This window comes from Plectropomus leopardus, chromosome 1, assembly GCF_026936395.1.
Source record: "Plectropomus leopardus strain MGB_pleo_1.0 chromosome 1, ASM2693639v1, whole genome shotgun sequence".
NCBI classification, from domain to species: Eukaryota; Metazoa; Chordata; class Actinopteri; order Perciformes; family Serranidae; genus Plectropomus; species Plectropomus leopardus.
Genome location: NC_142176.1, coordinates 18998695 through 19017918, shown reverse-complemented (window position 1 = coordinate 19017918; position 19224 = coordinate 18998695). Strand labels below are relative to the sequence as shown.

Below are 19224 nucleotides of genomic sequence, written 5' to 3'. Positions count from 1 at the left end.
CCTAGACATCACACTGTTATCAGTTCTCCATCCATCCGTCCTTCTATCCATTTCACTCTGATTTCATGAGACAGCAGCAGTAGACTTCGTAGGGAAGCATGGCTCAGATTAACGTTTTAATCCAAAAGCCTGGATTATAGGTTTTGTATTTTATTCCTACCCTCACTATACTAGCAGTGACTCTGTCAGATAGTTTTCAGTCAGAGGTGTGTGTGTGTGTGTGCGTGTGCGTGTGCGTGTGTGCATTTTATATGCTATGTTAAGGAGAGTCCTGGTGGAGGGGTTTTAAGGGAGCTGTGTGGCAGAGTGGAGCTGCTGTTTGAGACTAATTAACTCAAGCATATCTGAGCATGTCAGCACAACAGTACATCATTGCTGACTGAGTCTCTGCATCATCATCATCATCATCATCACCATCATCATCATCATCATCATCATCGTCATCTGCCTATTGGCTACTTGCCCTCATCTGCACACCCCATGTGTGTGCACACACTTGCAGCCTGCTCTCCTCCCATCACAGTCACAACTAGAGGTCAACCTATAGTGGATTTTCAAAGGCTGATATAATAATGATAATTTGGAGCAGGAAAAAGCTGATCTCCAACCCCTCACGTAAAGAAAAAATAAACTGTCAGACTTGAAAAGTCACAACCTGCCCTTAGAATGGCTACTACTGTTTAATGCTGAAGGTGACTGCAGATCTTTTGGTGTGTTTTTTCCATGTGTGCTTCACAGGACAGCACGGTACACTAATCTGAAGGACAGAATGTAAAGCTTACATTAGAGGCTTTGATGCATTTGCATGTGTTTGCTGTTGAGTGCTTGCCCTCCAGAAAGAGCATGTGCGTGCGTCTCTAATTACGTGTTGTTTGAGTGTACTGCTGTCCTGCTCTTTCCTTTGGGTCTGGTAAGAAGGGAGATACCATGGATACAATTGCCCCAGTGACAGGGAGAGCTGCTGGATAGACTGGTGGTTCTGTGAGATGGCAGTCTAAATGTTGATCTCAACTCTTCTCTTCTCCTCATCAATGCATCTACTCAGGTTTAGTTGCAGTGTTCTGAACTCTTTACAAACACCATAATGACATGTTAACTGTATTTATTTGCATGATAAAAGGCTAAATTTCTAACCTTTACAGATGAGTATTTGTGGTTAAAGTTAAGCATGTGTGTTTTTACAGAAATATCTGATATCCATGAAGAAAAAAAATGGGTACAGTGTGTCCTTGGTGTATTTGAATGAGAACACAGTGACGTCACATCGGGAGTGATTTCTAAACTGCTTGTTTCAGAACAGCACTACAGGGCAGACCAGCCTACAACTGAATTACTGGGTAGTCTTATTTAACAGTTTGTGTGTTAGCAGGCACACCAGAGACCCAAATATTTGTGCACATGTACTAAAAAAGTGGGTATTTTATAATAGGGCCCCTTTAATATCAGTGTCTAACAACATTGGTGGCCAGCTGGTTGTTTTAAGAGGATAAAAAGAGGTGTTGTGTCAGTATACCGAGTGCCGTAATCCTCCGGTGCAGTTAAAGGAGTGTCATAACTCTCTCTCTCTCTCTCTCTCTCTCTCTCTCTCTCTCTCTCTCTCTCTCTCTCTCTCTCTCTCTCTCTCTCTCTCTCTCTCTCTCTCTCTCCATCCATCCATCCATCCATCCATCTCTCTCCACCTCTCACTCTATAGTGATTAAAGCAAATAAAAGCCTGTGCAATTAATTTAAGTTTTACAGTATACACACCACTCCATTCACATGGGTACAGAATGAAGTATTCAATTGGTATCAGTATCATGTTAAAGGTACTGGTATCAGTACTGGTATCATAATTTTTGAAACAATACGGAGCCCTAATCTAAATGTAGCTGTGCAATGTGCTAACAGTTCAAGCTATTTGTCCTTAAATAAATGCTGTAACATCTAGGGACCAAGGGAAGTTCCCATGTTTTGCTTGTCACTTGCTAATAAAAGTAAACGGGTTCAGCCCTGAAGTTAGCAAGTGGAGTTAGCCTTCCATTGGAGCCTGACCAGGCTCACTTAAGGTGGACTGTTAAGGTAGACCACCAACAATCATTTACTGTTTTTTTTGGGTTTTTTTAAGTATCGGTTCAGGCACAGTCAAATCATAGAGAAAAAACCCAAATGATACAGAACCTCAGAGCATACTGGAAGGAAATTTTCAATAGTGTGCACAGTGATTTTTTTGGAAGCTGAAGCTATTTCCTGCAAACAGGAAGTGAGTGTTTTCCTGTGGGTGATGTGGCTGCTCTTGCTTACATCCTGCCTCAGGCTATCAGAGAAGAGCAGGCACACTGACCTAAAGCTTTGTCAGGATTTTACCTAACATGTCGTCATTTAGACACTTGCTGCCCCATTGCTAAGAATTTCTACTTCTGAACCTCAGAATAAGCAGGTGTGAGTGATGAATTGTTCTTTCTTAATGGGAAAACATGTCAGGCCTCACCCTTTCTTTCATCCTTTTTTCCCCTCACTTCTCCCACATCTTCATCCTGCGTGTTTTTGTCAAAAAACTCATCTAAGACTTTGTATTTGATACGCCCACTGTGTGAAGCATTCCTGTGGTTCAGATGAAGGAAAGTTAGATGAAGGGAAGTGGTGAGTAATGGGCTCCTGGACAACTGTTTCACTGGTAAAGCACTGATAAAGAGCTTGTATTATGCTTCCCCCAAACCTCCTTAACTTATGACATTACTCTCATGATGAACTCATTGTCACCAGTTTCTTAGTCAGCTTCCAATAGTTAATTCTTTAGGGCGAGAAAAAAACTAGAGATGGTTGGGGATGTGTTTAACTGCATACTTCTTTGTGCTTTTATTGTGTACTCAATGCCGCCCACCTGGTTATGTGAGCCAGACCCACATGTTTGTGGCTTGTTTTTCCTCCTATTTCCCAAAAGTTTAGTGATGCTAATCAGCTGACTTTTTGCATGGTTACAGAATGGATTTGCTTACAGTGTACTGCTCTGTTTATGTAGTTGTGTAAATGTGAGCATGTTTGAGGACTGAGAGGCACGTGTGAAGACTCGCATACTTGACATGACCCTATTTATCATAGCTTTCTGCAGCAGGTTATTATTGTCCGTTTCATCGCTCATTTTTCCAGTCCGTTCATCAGTATGCCCCGAAGAACTGGATTAGTCTGCCTTTGAAGAGCCTGAGTGAGCTGTTATCTTCTGTTCTGGACTGTGTGTTATGGTGGGCTAGGCAGGGGCAAGCCAGGCTGGCTGTAGCTCTAACAAAGAAGCCCTGTAGTGTTAGATCATGGCTGGGCTGTGTGTATGTGTGTGCACGAACAAGTACACATGTGTGTGATTGGTGGCTGCTCTTTGTTTCCAAGCCCTGGGCCTTGCTGGCCAGAGCTCAAGCTTGACTAATATGGATGTATAAATACACTAGGCTGCCGTCAGTTTGTGCAACATCAAGCACACCATTGTTTCGCCCAACTCTGTGACTTCAGAGATAAACCACATCCTTTGTTCCTGTCAGTATTTTTATTATTTCTTTACTCCAAAAACGAGGCACACTTGTGTCGTTGGTTTTGGCCTGAGATTTTCTTTTTCTTCTGATCTTTGTTTTTTCACAATCTTAAATGTTCCTGTAACAAAAATACATGACATAACCAAATCAAACCATTTGACACCGAACTACAACTATTCCCCACAGAAAATTTGTCGTTGTGATTTTGTGTTTTATAAATGTTGAGATCACGTTGACTTGCTCAACCACATCACATTTGAGTTAGCTGCTGAAATTCACTCGCCTGGAGTAAATTGTTTGTTTTCTTGTCCCATCTCAGTAACACTAAGCTAACGCGTCACTTGTGCTCTGTTAGTGTCTGCTTTCTACCCTGCTCATACCTCACACTCAATCAGCCAGCCTGTTAATCATCACTTCACATTGCAGTGATTAATTACTGTAATAATCTCATCTGAGAGACTGAGCTGTAGTCCCAGTGGAGTAAATATCCTAAGCAGCCTGGTTCTCTGCTTAATCTTTTCGGCTGTCATCAGTTTACCTAGTATCTAAACACAGCAGCCTGCATTATTCTTTTGAGAGACTCCACTTTTGTGACAGAGCTTTGCAGATGTCTTCATCTGTAGAGATTCAGCTTTTCTAGGTAAAGGTAATGAGAAATGGGAGGACCCTTTTTTTAAATATCAGTTTTCAGTCAATGCACCTAAAATAATGCAAAAATTTGCCACTTTGTTAGCATGTAGGTCACCGTCTCATAGCCACGATAACTAGAGAAACATACTTTGCAAGATGGCTAAGTTACTTATAGATTTCAGGTGATTTACCATGCTGGCAGTAAATTTGTGATGTGCCAGTTTCCTTTGCCATATCTGGCACTGGACTCTGTTGAGGGTCATCTTTGTGAATTTTGAAACTTGAACTGTCATCACAAAGCTAGAAAAGCACAAAGCTATGCCTATCACTAAACTTAAATGTCCTCATCTGAGTAACTAATAATGTCAGTACGTTATGAATTATGTTGGATTACAATTTCTTAATTCAGGATTTCACACATTCATCTATTTGAGACGGCCCGCTATGATTAAAACATCAGCCTCTACATATCAGTTTTATATTTCTGGACTTGAACTGTTCATTAGGAGCGCTACTGGAATGAATATGCCCCTCGGTTATGAATTGTACCACAGTGTCAAAATACAGAGTGTACTTAACCACTCATTGTGGTGCGTCCAAAGGCTTACTCTCACTCACTTTGCAGCAGCTTCTCCTCTTGTCCAGATCAGTATTGACCAGATCGACAGACAATTATCAACCTCTCGACTCAAACTCTTCACATTGCTGCTGAGGAATGAAAGACTTCATGATGAATTTCACCTCAGCTGCATTCACTGACCTGCAAAAACATCTGGATTTAAAGTGAATGCACAGAATGATGCACACAAGATTTAAAAAAAAAACCAAGACACCAACAGCCCTCTTTCTCCTAGTCAGCTTTGTTGGTAATCATATAGAGAAACAGAGCAGTCAAATACTTATTTTGACATAAATTGCCATGGCAACAATCAAAGCTTTAAAGCATTTGTGTTATCCCTACTGCACATACTCCTTTGCACAATATAAATTACTTTTATATGTGATTAAAATGGTCATTTAATTAATTAAAACTAAATAAAGTAACAGTGTGAACAAATAAATAACACTTTTAAGGGTTTTTGATATAATGGTATGTACAACAGCTATGCTGTAATATGCAGTATATTTGACAGAAAATAACGCTTTTTTTTTTCTTTCCAAAACACATCCCCACTCATCTGTTCCGCAGAAATTTAATCGAAGCTATTCTATTCATCTGTAAGACTCCGGTCTTTCTTGTGACTCACTTGATCTTATGACCTCTTACTGGTAAAAGCATGTCTACGCCTTGATGGCTCATACACTCTCACGTACTGTAAGTCCTCCCTTGCAGGGCTTACAGTCAGTGTGTAGGGGTGTGCATGAGTTGGACTCCACTGTTTTCAGAGGGTTTAGATTTGGTGGAGCAAAATATGACTCACATGAAATGTTTACAAGTTGTTATTACCTTAGCTCGTAGTGTAATGGTTAGCATTAATGCGTGCCTATGTGAGACAAGGACAGAGACAAAAGAAAGGAGAAGAAAAAGGAACATGTCATTCAACATGTCATTCTACATTTTATGAGCCCTGCCCATTGATGTTGTATGTGTGTGCTGTACAAGCAGCCCACAGCCTTGCTCTCTTCCTCCTCCTCCTCCTCCTCCTCCCTTTCCCTGCCTATCAGTGGAACCCACAGTTCAAGGACAAGGCCACCTGCCTGCCTGACCGCCTGGTCACATGACCCCAGCATGCTGTTGTTTCTCATGGTGTAGCCCCCCTCGGTCTGCCTGGACTGTTGGATGAATGAATGGATGAACGGGTGGATGAATATATCACAAAACTCTTTAGAGGAATGGATGTGTTTGGGAATGTCGGGGGGAGCCGTGGTTAAATGGGTCAGGTCCCCTCACACAATAGTGGCGTTACTGTGGGAGTCGTAGGGGCAGACAAGGGAGGGGGGAGGAGGGGAAGGAGGGAAAGAGAGGGGGAACACCCAAACCCTTTGCGCCAATTATGGACATAAATAACATCCACACAGAGCTGCCATGGAAATTAGGGTCAAAGGGTTAACTGTGTATTCTCGGGGTTCAGGCCAACTGAACTGAGCAGAATGAATGGAAAAGATTGAAGCACCAACACAGAATAGGAGACCTACAGTATGTGCAGCAGATTACTGCCTACAGGATCAGAGGCCTATACTAAGATGATGGATTTAGACAGAAAAAAACCTTGTGTTAAGACCAGTCCAGGGGACTGAATGGGTGGTTGTGTGTTCTTTAGGTACCAGTGAGGCAATGAAATATGACCCCAGATGTCCAGTTAAGTAACATCTTGATGCATTTAGGGGCTTATCGGGTGTCCAGACACTCATCAAGTCTGGAACATTACCATGGCAGCCACTATTTTAGCTTGCGTCAAGACAGTTACAAGAAAAACAGGAAAAATGTTGCAATCACATCACCAAATAATCCACTAGGAAAAATATGTGCATGCATGCAGACCAAAAAATAATCTGACAATAGATTAATCACCCTGAGTTCTTTGAAAAATGTATGATTATTTTATTTCATCTTCATAAATATAAATATTTTCTGGTTTCTTTACTCCTTAATGACAGTTAACTGAATATATTTGGGTTGTGGACAAAACATGACCAATGACGACATAATTTTGGGCTTTAGTAAACATCATCATATTTCACCTTTCTCTTACATTGTATAGACCAAACATCTTATCAGGTAATCAAGAAAATAACCGATAAATTAATAAACAATGAAGAAAAATTATAAGTTGCAGGCCTACAATGCAGCACGTTCCTGAATTACATTGTGCTGCAGCAAAATTTGAGTCTGGTGCAACTTTTTGTGCCAGATGACCCTATTGTGTTTTGCTACATTTATGTTAGCTGTAACTACTGTAGGTCACCACATCTCCCTCTGGGTATTAAGATTAAACTTTAAACTATGTTAAGTTTAACTTGGACATGCGTTTCCAGCTTAATTGTGTCATTTTCAGTATTTTATATATTTTTTTGTTTTCTAAAAACACCACACACTGTCATCAGCTGCTGTCCTTATCCCATGCAGTTGGCAGCACTGCAGTGTGAACCTGCTGTGTGAACTGTGCAGTTAGTTTTAGGGAATGTGATGACAGTAATGATCATGATGATGTTGAAGATGATGGGTGAGATGGTTTGGGGATTAGGTGATGATTAAGGGGTGCAGGATTGAAATTATCACAATGATGGGGTGGACAGATGACATGGTGTGTTATTTTAAAAAGCTGATAATAGAAGTCATAGTAAATGAGCACCCTGCCATGTGTGAAGGTGTTTATGTCTTTTACTTCCCCTGTCACATTGGACTGTGCTCAGCACTCTGCCACAGACAGCTGTACCATCTCCCTGCAGGCAGACAGACAGACAGACAGACAGGACAGCAGTGATGTTTCATCAGCTGGAGGGAAGTAGTGTAAAGCTGTAATTTAAAGCTGAGGACACACAGCACTCTAGGAGTTCAAAAAAACTGCTTTGAGACCCAACTTAAGTGTGTGTTTGACCTAATATTAGTAACATTGTCAAAGTGGGGAAAAAAATGATTCACCCAAGTACCAGGATTTTTCTTTTATGATTTTTTAATTGATTTTTTAAAATGCCTTGATAGATATTATTCAAAAGAGGAGATGGAAATAAATTCTTTAATTGTGGAGATCTACGAATATTGTGATGTCATTGTGTCCTCTGACTGTTATATTCAACTCAAATTCAGCACCTTTCACACAGCAAGGTCACAAATTGCTTCACTGGAATAAAATTGATAGAAACTAGACCATTACAACATTAGCTATCTACCCCATCTCTCTGCAGTATATGATACTGCTGAAATCACAGTCCAGTGTTAAAAAGCAAAAATTGGAATTATGTTACATTGAATCACAATGCTTAGAAATTGCAACACACATTGAATCAGCACTAAAGTATCGTGATAGTAAATCACGATGTAAGCCTATTGACCTAACCCTAATTCTTATGGTGTTATATTTGGAATTTTCTAGCGTTTTCTGTGCTTCATGTGGAGTAAATAAAATTAAAGAAGCCTGTGCTAAAAGATGAATTATGTATAAGGAGAAACCTGTGTGATGTAACTGAATTAGAGAATGAGTGAAAGCAAAAGATGCCTGCCTAGCATCAGTTTAATCCAGTGTGGCAGGTCAGAGGAGCAGCTAAATACCTTCTTTGCTTCAGCTCTCTCGGATGACCCAGCCAGGAATAATATACGAATGCTCACTCAGTCTTCTGAGCCTCAGTCAGTCTCTGCCGGCTGTTTACTCATGCCGCTGTCATTCATAATCTTTTCACATGTGGACTTTCAGAACTCCAGGACTTAGTCGTGCAAATAAGCAATAGAGTTTACCTTGCTGGTAGCCACACAACAACTCTGTCTACTGGAACTGAACAGGATATGAGCGTGCATGTAGTTTTTAGACTGTCGCTCTTATCTAAAGCATATAAACAGTGTTTGGTTTGCAGAATTTTATGACTCAATGACATTTTGTGTGTGTTATATAAGTGTGTCTTACACACTGGTTAAACATGCCCTCATTGAGTTAGTCTTGCACTTCTTTATGGAAACAAGGCGATACAATAAGAAATAATTCAAACCATGTGTAAAAACATACACAGTAAATCTTCTATAACATAAAGCCAACAATTATTGTCTTCAGTTCTGTTTGTTGAGCTGTGTTCATACCTGTTGAAAAATGTGAAACACGTCCCTAGTGAGGGTGAGGTAATAGTAGAGTTTGCCACCTTACATACCTTTACAGTTACAACTAAAATTTCCAAGTTGTCTCAAAACCTTACAGGCCCAAAGCTATAATAACGGAGTATTATAAGCTTCACAAAGACAGCATTTGTTGCAGGATTTTTTTTAATAGACTGCATTTGGATAAACTTTATCAAATACTGATCCTTCCTTCTTGTTTCTTGTGTTGCAGAGTGCAGCGATGGAGGAAACGGTCATATGGGAACAGCACACAGTGACCCTTCACAGGGTAAGTGTTTACAACTCTTTAATCCACTCTCACCTCTCTTCTCTTTTATCTTTTTTCCCTCTCTGCCTGTCTCTGGCATCCTAATCCTGTAGTATGTCTTGTGTGTTCTTCACTTTTTCCTCCCTGACACTTTATGCCCAGCCATCTCTCTGCTCCCTCTGTACCGAGAGGGCCAGCTGCAGCAGCAGCAGGATGTGTGGTACTGAAACAATAGTCAAGGAACCCAGATGGCAGGAAACAAGGCTAAGGAAGACAGAAATCAGCATCTACATCCTTACTACTTCATTTCACTTCCTTCCTGTTGGCAACATACTCCTCTCCTTAACACAGCTCCAGGGAAAGAGGTGGATGATGGCTTTGGTCCATGTGCTCTTTATCCTGTGTAAAGTCACATGTAATTATGATAGATTGCACCGGTGCTTATAATTGATAACACCATCTGGCAACATCATTAGGTTAACTATTAAACTATAAACAGCCATATTCCCTGTGAGACAGCTGAAAACGAATGCATTTGTTGTCTTGTATGCTGAATGTCTGAATGTACTTTGCTCTGAGACAATAAACTGTAGTTAGTTGATGCTGTTGTGCAGTGGGATTGTGCAGAGCACCTGTCTAGACTGGCCTGCCTGCTGTAATCTAATTAGTAGCGGCTTTATTGAGGCTGAAGGAGCGACCCAGTGTGGCCTGCGGTTCTCTGCCTCACGGTTCTCCTGTGTTGTTGTGGTTGTAAGATTAGCCGTTTACATCACATGGCTTGCTCCCTTGGTGCTGGCTTTTACGAAGGCAAAAAACACAGCAGTCCTGAAAACCTCCATGGAGACCATTTGGAAAAGTAACAAAATAACTTGCAAATGCATAGCTTTGTTCCTGTCAACAGTACATTTCCCAGTCTTTTAAAGCCCATGGTGTTTTTTTTAATTAAAGAGCAGTTCTCTGATAACTAGCCTACAGAGAACCTGTTTTTGTTTACAGCAAGGCCTGGTAAAAGTTAAATGTATCTGCCATATATTCTGTATCAGTCAGTGTGTATTTCTGTGTTAGGCCCCAGGTTTTGGGTTTGGTATTGCCATCTCAGGTGGGCGAGACAACCCTCATTTCCAGAGTGGGGAGACATCGATTGTGATATCTGATGTGCTGAAAGGAGGTCCTGCAGAGGGACTGCTACAGTAAGTCTTTAACTGTTGCCATCAATACTTTGTGGGTTGTACGAGCACTGTTAGTTTTGACCTTAGAATTAGATAAAGTAAGCTCCTATTTAATATTTTCCCTGTTTGATTTTATTCTAAATTTATGTCTACCATCTTGGTGTGTATTGTATAGATTCATATAGATTGCTGCAGGCATTTAGACATGCAAACTGATTTTTTTTTTTTCCAGAGAAAATGATCGAGTGGTGATGGTCAATGCAGTCTCTATGGACAACGTAGAGCATGCGTATGCTGTGCAGCAGCTCAGAAAGAGTGGCAAAAATGCAAAGATAGTAAGTTTGACTCTCAAGATATTTACCAGACCTGAAATTGTTTTAATCACAGTAACCTCTGTGGGAAACCACAATAATTATCTCTAACACTCAAAACTTCCTGTCTATTCTAAGACTATTCGTCGGAAAAGGAAAGTGCAGATCCCTGTTTCTCGGCCAGGGGACAGGGAGACAATGTCGGAGCATGAGGAAGAAGACAGTGATGAGGATGATGGCTATGAGCACCATAGTGGTCGTGGTGGCCAAAGTGCCTATGGAGGAGCAAGTGGCGGTGCGGGCACTGGCAGGCGCCATGAACGTGAGCGTAGCAACAGCGGCAGGCGGGATCATAGTGCCTCGCGGGAGAGGAGCGTCTCACCGCGCTCTGATCGCCGATCACAAGCCTCCTCTGCTCCACCCAGGCCTGCCAAGGTCACCCTCGTCAAGTCCCGCAAAAATGAAGGTGAGTTACGCAATGTTCAAACACCAGAGGAGTTGATAATGCATATTGTGGATACGACAAATTCTGTAATTTCTCAGCCTTTCTGGAACTCAAAGTAAAGGTAAATCAGAACTCAAATGTTCATAGGTCTTTTAATATTATTTGCAGTGAACCAAGTGATGAGTTAAATTGATGCATCCTGTTAACATGACTTTATGTGTACTTACTTTGAAAGTAGAATACGGACTTCGGTTGGCCAGCCACATCTTCGTGAAGGACATCTCTCCTGAGAGCCTTGCTGCCAGAGATGGAAACATCCAGGAGGGAGATGTTGTACTTAAGGTGAGAGGAAAGAGAGGAGTGTTTGCATGAATGAGCCTAGGGGTAAGACATAGTTTTAAAAAAGGGTGAAACAAAGTCAATGAGGAAATAAACAAAGAATATTAGCTTTAAATAATTTCACAAATAGAATTAGTGAGGTTGGGTGAAAGAGAAAAGAGTATCAGGTTTTGCTGAAAACCTTCAATAGTCTACTGTGGTAATCTGTAAGCAGCTGAAAGTGGCTCGCAGAGTGAGGTCACAGTTCATTAGTATGCAGGCTCACCAGCAGGAATACCACACATTCCATTATTCCTTAGAATTTTTATCCACTCAAACTCAAAGGAGGGAAAAATCCTTCTCCTCATGTTACAGAGATGCATTCAAAATCCAGTTTACAGTATCAGTTGTTCTTAAAAGAGGCAAAGACATTTTCAAGTGGAAATGTGTTTGCCTGACAAAGACCATTGAAAAGAAATATCTAAATACAGATAATAAAGCTTTTCGGTATACAGTGTATATATGACACATCATTTCTGTGGCTCTTTGTCTCTGACAGCATTGATAATCCTAGTTATGTACATGTTTAAACTTGTTTATAGATTCGTAGACATTTTTGTTATTAAAGGAATACTTCATCTACAACATGACTGTTTGTATATCAGTTACTCACCCCATGTTACCTTGAATTTTGAGAAGACAACTTCATTTTTCTCTCATGCCTCCACGGGGATTGAAAACTCCAAACACAGAGAACATTCTTGATGAATCGATATCAAAACATCTGTTTACAAACTCTGACAAGTCATGCAGTATAATTCAAGTTTCTTTTAAAAGTCGTATGCTCAGTACTTGCAGTAAAACATGCATTCTCCCTAAAACCTAGCTGCCTGTGCATGTAAGTGCATGTGTTTAGGAAGTACTGAGCATATGACTGGATAAATTAGACTCAGATTATACTGTATAATACTCATTATACATGAGTTGTGTGAGAGTTTGTAAACTGATGTTTTGTAATAGTTTTACTGTTGTTAAACGCCCGCCTTCACTCTAATTCATCAAGATTTTTCTTTCTTTTCGGATTCTTCGTTCACTGTGGAGGCATGCGAGAAAAAGTTTGTCCTCAAAAATTCAAGGTAACACAGGATGACACAGGATAACTGATATACAAATGATCGTTGTCTTGGATAAGCATTCCTTTTAACGTGAAGGAGAACAATTCACAATTCCTCTCTGCCTTGTGATGATTTCATAGTTTTCAAAAGCCAGTTGTGGGGTCTACAGAAAAATTGTGACTTGTCTTTTCAGTTTTCATCCTGACGCTCTCCTCTTCCTCTGGCAGATCAATGGCACAGTTACAGAGAACCTATCACTAATAGATGCCAAGAAGCTGATTGAAAGGTCAAAGGGCAAGTTGAAAATGGTTGTGCAGAGAGACGAGCGAGCCACGCTGCTCAACATTCCTGACCTTGATGACAGCATCCCATCAGCCAATAACTCCGACAGAGATGGTGAGACAACAGACATGAAACAGTACCCTGATGCATGCATCTGGCACTTGATTGCACAAGCAGACTCTGTTTTTACAGAAGACACATCTGTAATTTCTTAAAGTCCTGAAAAAGATGTAAAAATGAGATCTTTTTTGTTATTTTAGCTGTGTCTTGAATCACATCATTGATTAAATGCTAATTCATATCTAATTTGTAATTTCACAGACATTTCAGAAATACATTCACTGACATCAGACCATTCCAATCGATCCCACGGGAGGGGTAGTCGATCACGTTCACCTGACAGGCCTGAGCCATCGGACATTCTCCGTCACTCACCTCGGCAGATCAGCAATGGCAGGTAAGCTAAGTAAAGATGCACACAAGTACACATCTGGCTGCAAATCTGGTGATGGGACACAGCTGTCGCACATGCTTCAGTCATACATCTAAACTCCCACCTCATACATCATGTTCACACTCATGGGTTAGTAGGTGCTGAGTAAGTACCTTGCACCACTAATGCATAAATCAATAGATAAAGACATTGCATGCATAAACCATCAACTCCCTTTGGAGCCATCACTGAGTTCCAATAAGGCCTTGCTCTGGGAGAAGACTGGTGAGGAGAGGAGGGATTGATCAACCTCCTCCTGGTCTTGCTTTGAAGTGTACTAGATATTTTAACAGTTTTCTGTTCAGAGAATCTCCTCCAAACTGAAGGGGGTTGTCTCAGCTTTATATAGTATCTCACATAAATCCTGCATAGCTATGTTTGATTAATATTCAACACAGCATTTGCTCTTGTTTTCATTACTCATGCAAATGACCTAAACATTAGTGCTTGAAATAAAGTCTATACTTTATAATGCATATTCGATGAATGCATAATTAAATCATAATTCATAGCTATTTTCTGCATTTTCTCTGTACACATTATGTGCTGTTCACTTAATTTATTTAAATGCCAATAATGTCTCTTTGTCCTCTTTTCTTACTGCCAGTTGGAGCTTTCAGTAAGTTATTTTCCCCGTAGTTTAGAGGTTGCATAGCTTCTTGTAGCTGGCAAATGCATAGATGGCAATGGAGAGCTAGAAGAAGACATGCAAGTTACTATCGTTTCGCTCTGTTAGTTTGGAGCTTGGGTATTGTATGCTTAATAGGCAAGAACATTATACTAAACCTGGTTCCAGATAATATAGCAGAACTGGGGAGTGAAACAGGCTTGGCACCTTTTGGAGCAGACCCATATTAATTATGTCACTGGCTGCGATGAGAAAAAACAGAGGCTATGTTGCTGGTTCCTTCTAACAGTAAATGGCTGTGTTTGATACTGTCAGTAGGGGTGGGTAATGAATCAGGCGCCCAAATCCTGGCAGCCCTTTAGCACTTGTTCTGGATTGAATTGTCTGAGTCTTGTTTAGCTAAACCGCTTTCTCCTCATATTTACATGGGCCTTGGGCAGGTTGAGAAATTAACTTTTCAAAAGTTTGAACATCTACCAGCCACTAACAGATAAATGTTCAAATTCACCAACAGCTCAATAGTTAATCCTAATGTTGTGTCTGAAACCACTCTCATACTTTACTAGTTTGTCTGGTGGTAAGTTCCCACCCTGGCCTTGGGTCTCAGACATAGTACGCTGTCAGTCTCCAAACCAAAAAACTATGCTACAGAAACCATGTCCAGAAAGAAAACCAACCAGAGTTGCTGGAGGCAGTCATTTTCAGTTTCATTTCTAATCAAAAAGAGGCGATTTTCTCCAGACTGTAATGGTGTTGATGAGATGAAGGTCTGACTATGTGAGATATGGGTGCCAAACATGATGTTTATGATAAATTCCCCCTGAAGGGTAAAATGTCTTACTGGAACAGGTATACAAAACCCAAATTTAGCTGAAAAACCAGCAGCCTTAATGATAGATATCTTGCTTTGATTGTTTTGCACAGACCCATATGTATAGCTTGAAGCTGCAGGATGTTAGCTCCCTCAGTAGTGTTTTTGGCTTACTAGTTGCTTGTCAGTCATGTCATATAACTAGATTAACCCCCAGTGCTGTCATTTCATTAGATAGTACATTGTGTCAGAATGTGGAGTAACCTCACTTGTTTCAATGCAGGATGAGGGCAGGTTCACTCTTGAACAGATTGCTTCCAATGTAAGTGAACGCATCCCTCTGATAACAGGCCAGTGTGTGGCTTTTTTTCATTTATCTCTGTTTAACTTCTGCTGCTATTTCCCCAATACCTCTTTTATCTTTGTGCACCAAATTGATGTCTGTCCAGAAGTGAGAAAACAAAATGTTAACTCATTTTATTTGTGAACATTTTGTATGACTGGTCAATCTGGTAAACACATGAATTGTCAAAAGAGGAGTTACACCTCCTTCTCATATGTTCGTGGTTAAGAAGTAACCGAGGAAACAACAGTCTGACTGTCACATCCCGGTGATGTAAGGCAATGTTTTTACTATCTCCCAGTTTAGGAGGGCGGAAAAGAGGAATTTGACATACTTCCCACAGTGCTTTGCCCCAAGCCAGATGGTTCGCTTAACCTGATTGGCTGTAGGGCTTAGAGGCATTCTTTTCCCTAGGGCATGACACTGTTGCATGTTTTTGAATACAACATAGCATCAGAAACACCCTTCATGCAAAGTGTCTCTCAGTGGGCATGAGTACACTTTGCACATAGGCACTCCTCAAGGAATTAAACAAAAACTCCTCTTAATAAGCATCATGGTTCAACTTAAAGATACATTTGTGTGAGTAATTTTTTTTTGTTTTATTTTTTGTGATAATGATATGCTTAATGTTAAAGAGTTTGTTTACAAGGGTGAAGTTTTTTTCTGCCGCACATTTTTGTTTTGCAAGAGCTGTCAGTTTATCAAGTCTGTTTTGTTATCCAGCTTGTTGATGGATATGAAATTATAGAGGCCTAGACTGTAATTTAAAGTAGAGACTCTGGTGTGGCCGTACCATATTTTGCATATTCTTTATAATGTCTGTGCAACCACATCTCCCTTGCGCCTTCACTTTTTCTGTCTCTCACTCCTTGCTCACTCTTGCCTGTACCCATACTGTAAGAATATGCAAGCGAGGGGATTGAACAAAGGCTTCTGTCAAATGGTGTTTGTCAGTGTGAAGCCTTTTTTAGCACCACTCTGCAGCAGCAACAGCAGATTTAGGCCACAACACTCTCTCTCAACCCTCTCTATTTTTCTGTCCCTCGCTCTGTTTGTTTGTCTCTCTCTTTCTCATTCATCCATTACACACACAGACACAAACACATAGTCTGTCTTTCTCTCTCTGCCATTGCATTTCTGTTACTCATCCTCGGGCTGCAGCTTTCATCTACTCTTCTTTCTCTACAAACAAATCCCATACACATCTCACTGATGCTGGAACTGCTGATATATTAAATTGCACAGATAAGATTCATGTGTAAAACTGAGTTGTAGTGAGAGATGCTGGACACATTCAAGGCTAGGGCAGCATGATTGTGGCCAAAATTAAAATCTTTGCATCAAAATAAGACAGGTCCTTACTCACAGTGCATCTCCTTGAAAAAAATATCAATAAATATAAATAAAACTCTACACCCCAGATTAAATCAACAGAGCACTACAACTTTAATGTTGCTTGCTACATTCTTTTGTAGCAGCAGCCACAGGTTTGAGTCCGACCTGCGGCCCTTTGCTGCATGTCATCCCCTCTCCCCCCCTTTCACTCTTAAGCTGTCTATAAATAATAAAGGCAAAAGCCAAAAAAAACTCTTAAAAAAACAAAAAAGTGTTCTTCCTCGCCTGAATTCAGAACATCTTCTAGAAGCAACATAACAATACTGTACACAAAATATAGGGTAACTTAAAGTAAATATGCCGTTACAGAATACAACCAAATAAAAAACACATTGTTTTTTTACACACATCTTTGGTCAACTGAAGTGCAAGTGCATTGGTTGTGTCCATCTTCCTTTTGGAGCTTGATGGATAAGCATCCACTGCACTATTTTTTATTTTATTTCACTTTTTTACTGAGATAACAGTATTGTGACACACTTTTCAGCGTTGCCGTCAAGGATGTCTGAGTTGATGCTGGACAAGGACAGGGATTCAGTGAGATAACCGCAACAGTGTTATTCTTCTTAGCCTTCTTCTGTCTCCATTGTTCTGCAGATTGTGATGGTTTTTTCAAGTTGTTTAACAAGCTAATTGTGTTTCTTTGCGGCACAAACACAAGTCTCATGCACTCTTTGCATAAAATTTGTTCTCTCCTAAATCCGAAATACTACCAATCAACTGATGATGGAGGACCATGGGACCATGAACGATTGGCTTTTGTCTGCCTGTCTGCAGTAACAACATTCAGCAAAGTTTATCATGGACTGCTGCAGCAGGGTTCACAGGTAGCGGCATTACAGCTCTTCAAAAGTGGAGGCTGTTTAGAAAGCACTTGATTTGATTTGCAGCAGAGTTTTCTATGAGCAGAGCACGCATTTTAAATGTCAATAGTTTCAGTCGATCATTTTCATTTAATTGCGGGAAGCAAAAATCATGATTGTGATTAGCACTCGATTGATTGTGCGGCCCTCCAAAAGGCCATGCTGTGGTGGGGAAATACTGTAAATAAAGTCAGCAGCTGTGCAGCTAACAGGTTTAACCCTGAGGGTCAGTCATTGCGTGTTAATGGATGTACATGTGGATGGATTTACATTTGTGCTTTACTGTGTTTTATTTACGGCTGACTACACTTTACTGTACTGTTTCTCTACACTGTATATTTTCGTAGTGTATGAGCAAACATAAGAAAATGGGAGAAGTTTCCTAGTCTGAGCCGGTGGCACATTCTGCACCTTCACATTCTTCTACAAAAGCTTCTGAATGCAGCTCAAGTACTGTGCCAGCAGGCAGTCATGTGACCAGATTGGAATTCAACCATTGTTTTAAGCAGCAGAGGCCTTTCTACTCTGTTAGACACGGCCTAAACGACTCTCTCACTCACTCACTCACACACACACACACACACACACACACACACACACACACACACACACACACACACACACACACTCCCACAGTTTCCCTTTGTTTATTTTGTCCAGGTTAAACAGGAACTTGAACTGAAAAGTATCCTTACTCAAGAGTTTATGTTGTGACAGTTGGTCTGATTTTTATTTCTCTGTTTGTGTGCTGTTATTGGAACAGTTAATAAAATGGGAGTTTACAGAATTTTTCCTGAAAAAAAGTATAAAATGGAAATTTCAAAACAAAATGTATAAAATATGTCTGTTACAACTGAAATTAATATCCGTTTCTGGTTGGGAATATAGTTCTGACACATTACATAGATCACATCTTTAAACTTAGATGCAGTGATGAATATGTAGGGTGTTTCAGACAAAGTCCCACAACCTTCTTTTAATAGCTTATTGTGTTCTCATTAAAGTCTCTGTCCACATGCCCTTATCACGTCATCCATGGTTCATGCTATTTCCTTTTGGGTTCATTTTAGTGTCTGTATCTTCCTGTGATGTCAACTCAGGACAAAATTATATAAACACATACAAGGTCATTCTCACACACACTGGAATCAGCAAAGATGTTTCAGTCACTTCAGGAATGCATTTATGGAAACTGTCATCGTTTACAGCACTATCAGTCAACTTGTACTGAATTTTTGTGTTATTTTTGTCTATTTCAGCCATCGAAGTCGAGATGAGGATCGTGTATCTAAACCAGGGGCCATGTCCACTCCAGTCAAAGTCTCTGATGATGGTGTCTTGTCGCAGGCCAGCGACCAGGCCAGCTCCAGAGATGACAAACAGTTACCTCCACTGCCTGGTACAGAAACCTGTCAGCCGTCAGATCTAGGGATTAGTGTGGTTTCTCATGTTTGTGTCAGCTTTCACCACCTTTTATATTCTGCATCCCAACGTCAATAGTACAGTGAGGTTTCAGTTGGGACTTATAGCAAAGAGACGTTCACTAAGGTTTAGTTTGCATGCTGCTGCAGTTTAATCAGCTACACAAGTGTTTTTTTTTTCTTTCCTATAGAGCTGTACATGGACATTTTTTTAAAAAGACATTTTGTCAGGGGTCAGATAAAACCACCTACAATCTAAACTGTTTTTTACTGTGTGATATCTAATCTAAACATTGCTGTAAACTGCAAATAGTATTTTCACGTCCTTCTTAGTCTTCACAAAGAAATACTAACTATACATGTAACCATCCTAGAAAAATAACAAAACAAAAACTCATCACCAAATCTGATATATGTTAAGACTCATAATATTTAATTTACCATTGGTTCCAATATTATCCAGCACTCCGCAAAATGATAAAA

The 19224-nt window shown here is 40.3% G+C and overlaps 1 protein-coding gene across 16 annotated transcripts in view; it reads left to right on the top strand.

Moving 5' to 3' along the window:
• The window catches only part of tjp1a (tight junction protein 1a), a 131034-nt gene that overhangs the window by 81951 nt on the left and 29859 nt on the right, over positions 1 to 19224 (top strand). For 6 of the 16 annotated variants that reach the window (XM_088077062.1, XM_088077084.1, XM_088077073.1 and 3 more), the window contains 10 exons: positions 9109 to 9165; positions 10210 to 10334; positions 10546 to 10648; positions 10763 to 11090; positions 11305 to 11411; positions 12730 to 12898; positions 13106 to 13241; positions 13885 to 13896; positions 15000 to 15038; positions 18580 to 18719. In XM_088077062.1, coding sequence (XP_087933188.1) covers positions 9109 to 9165; positions 10210 to 10334; positions 10546 to 10648; positions 10763 to 11090; positions 11305 to 11411; positions 12730 to 12898; positions 13106 to 13241; positions 13885 to 13896; positions 15000 to 15038; positions 18580 to 18719 — 1216 coding nt within the window. The remainder of the gene's footprint in view (positions 1 to 9108; positions 9166 to 10209; positions 10335 to 10545; positions 10649 to 10762; positions 11091 to 11304; positions 11412 to 12729; positions 12899 to 13105; positions 13242 to 13884; positions 13897 to 14999; positions 15039 to 18579; positions 18720 to 19224) is intronic. The other 10 variants (XM_088077109.1, XM_088077082.1, XM_088077070.1 and 7 more) reach the window with 3 other exon arrangements.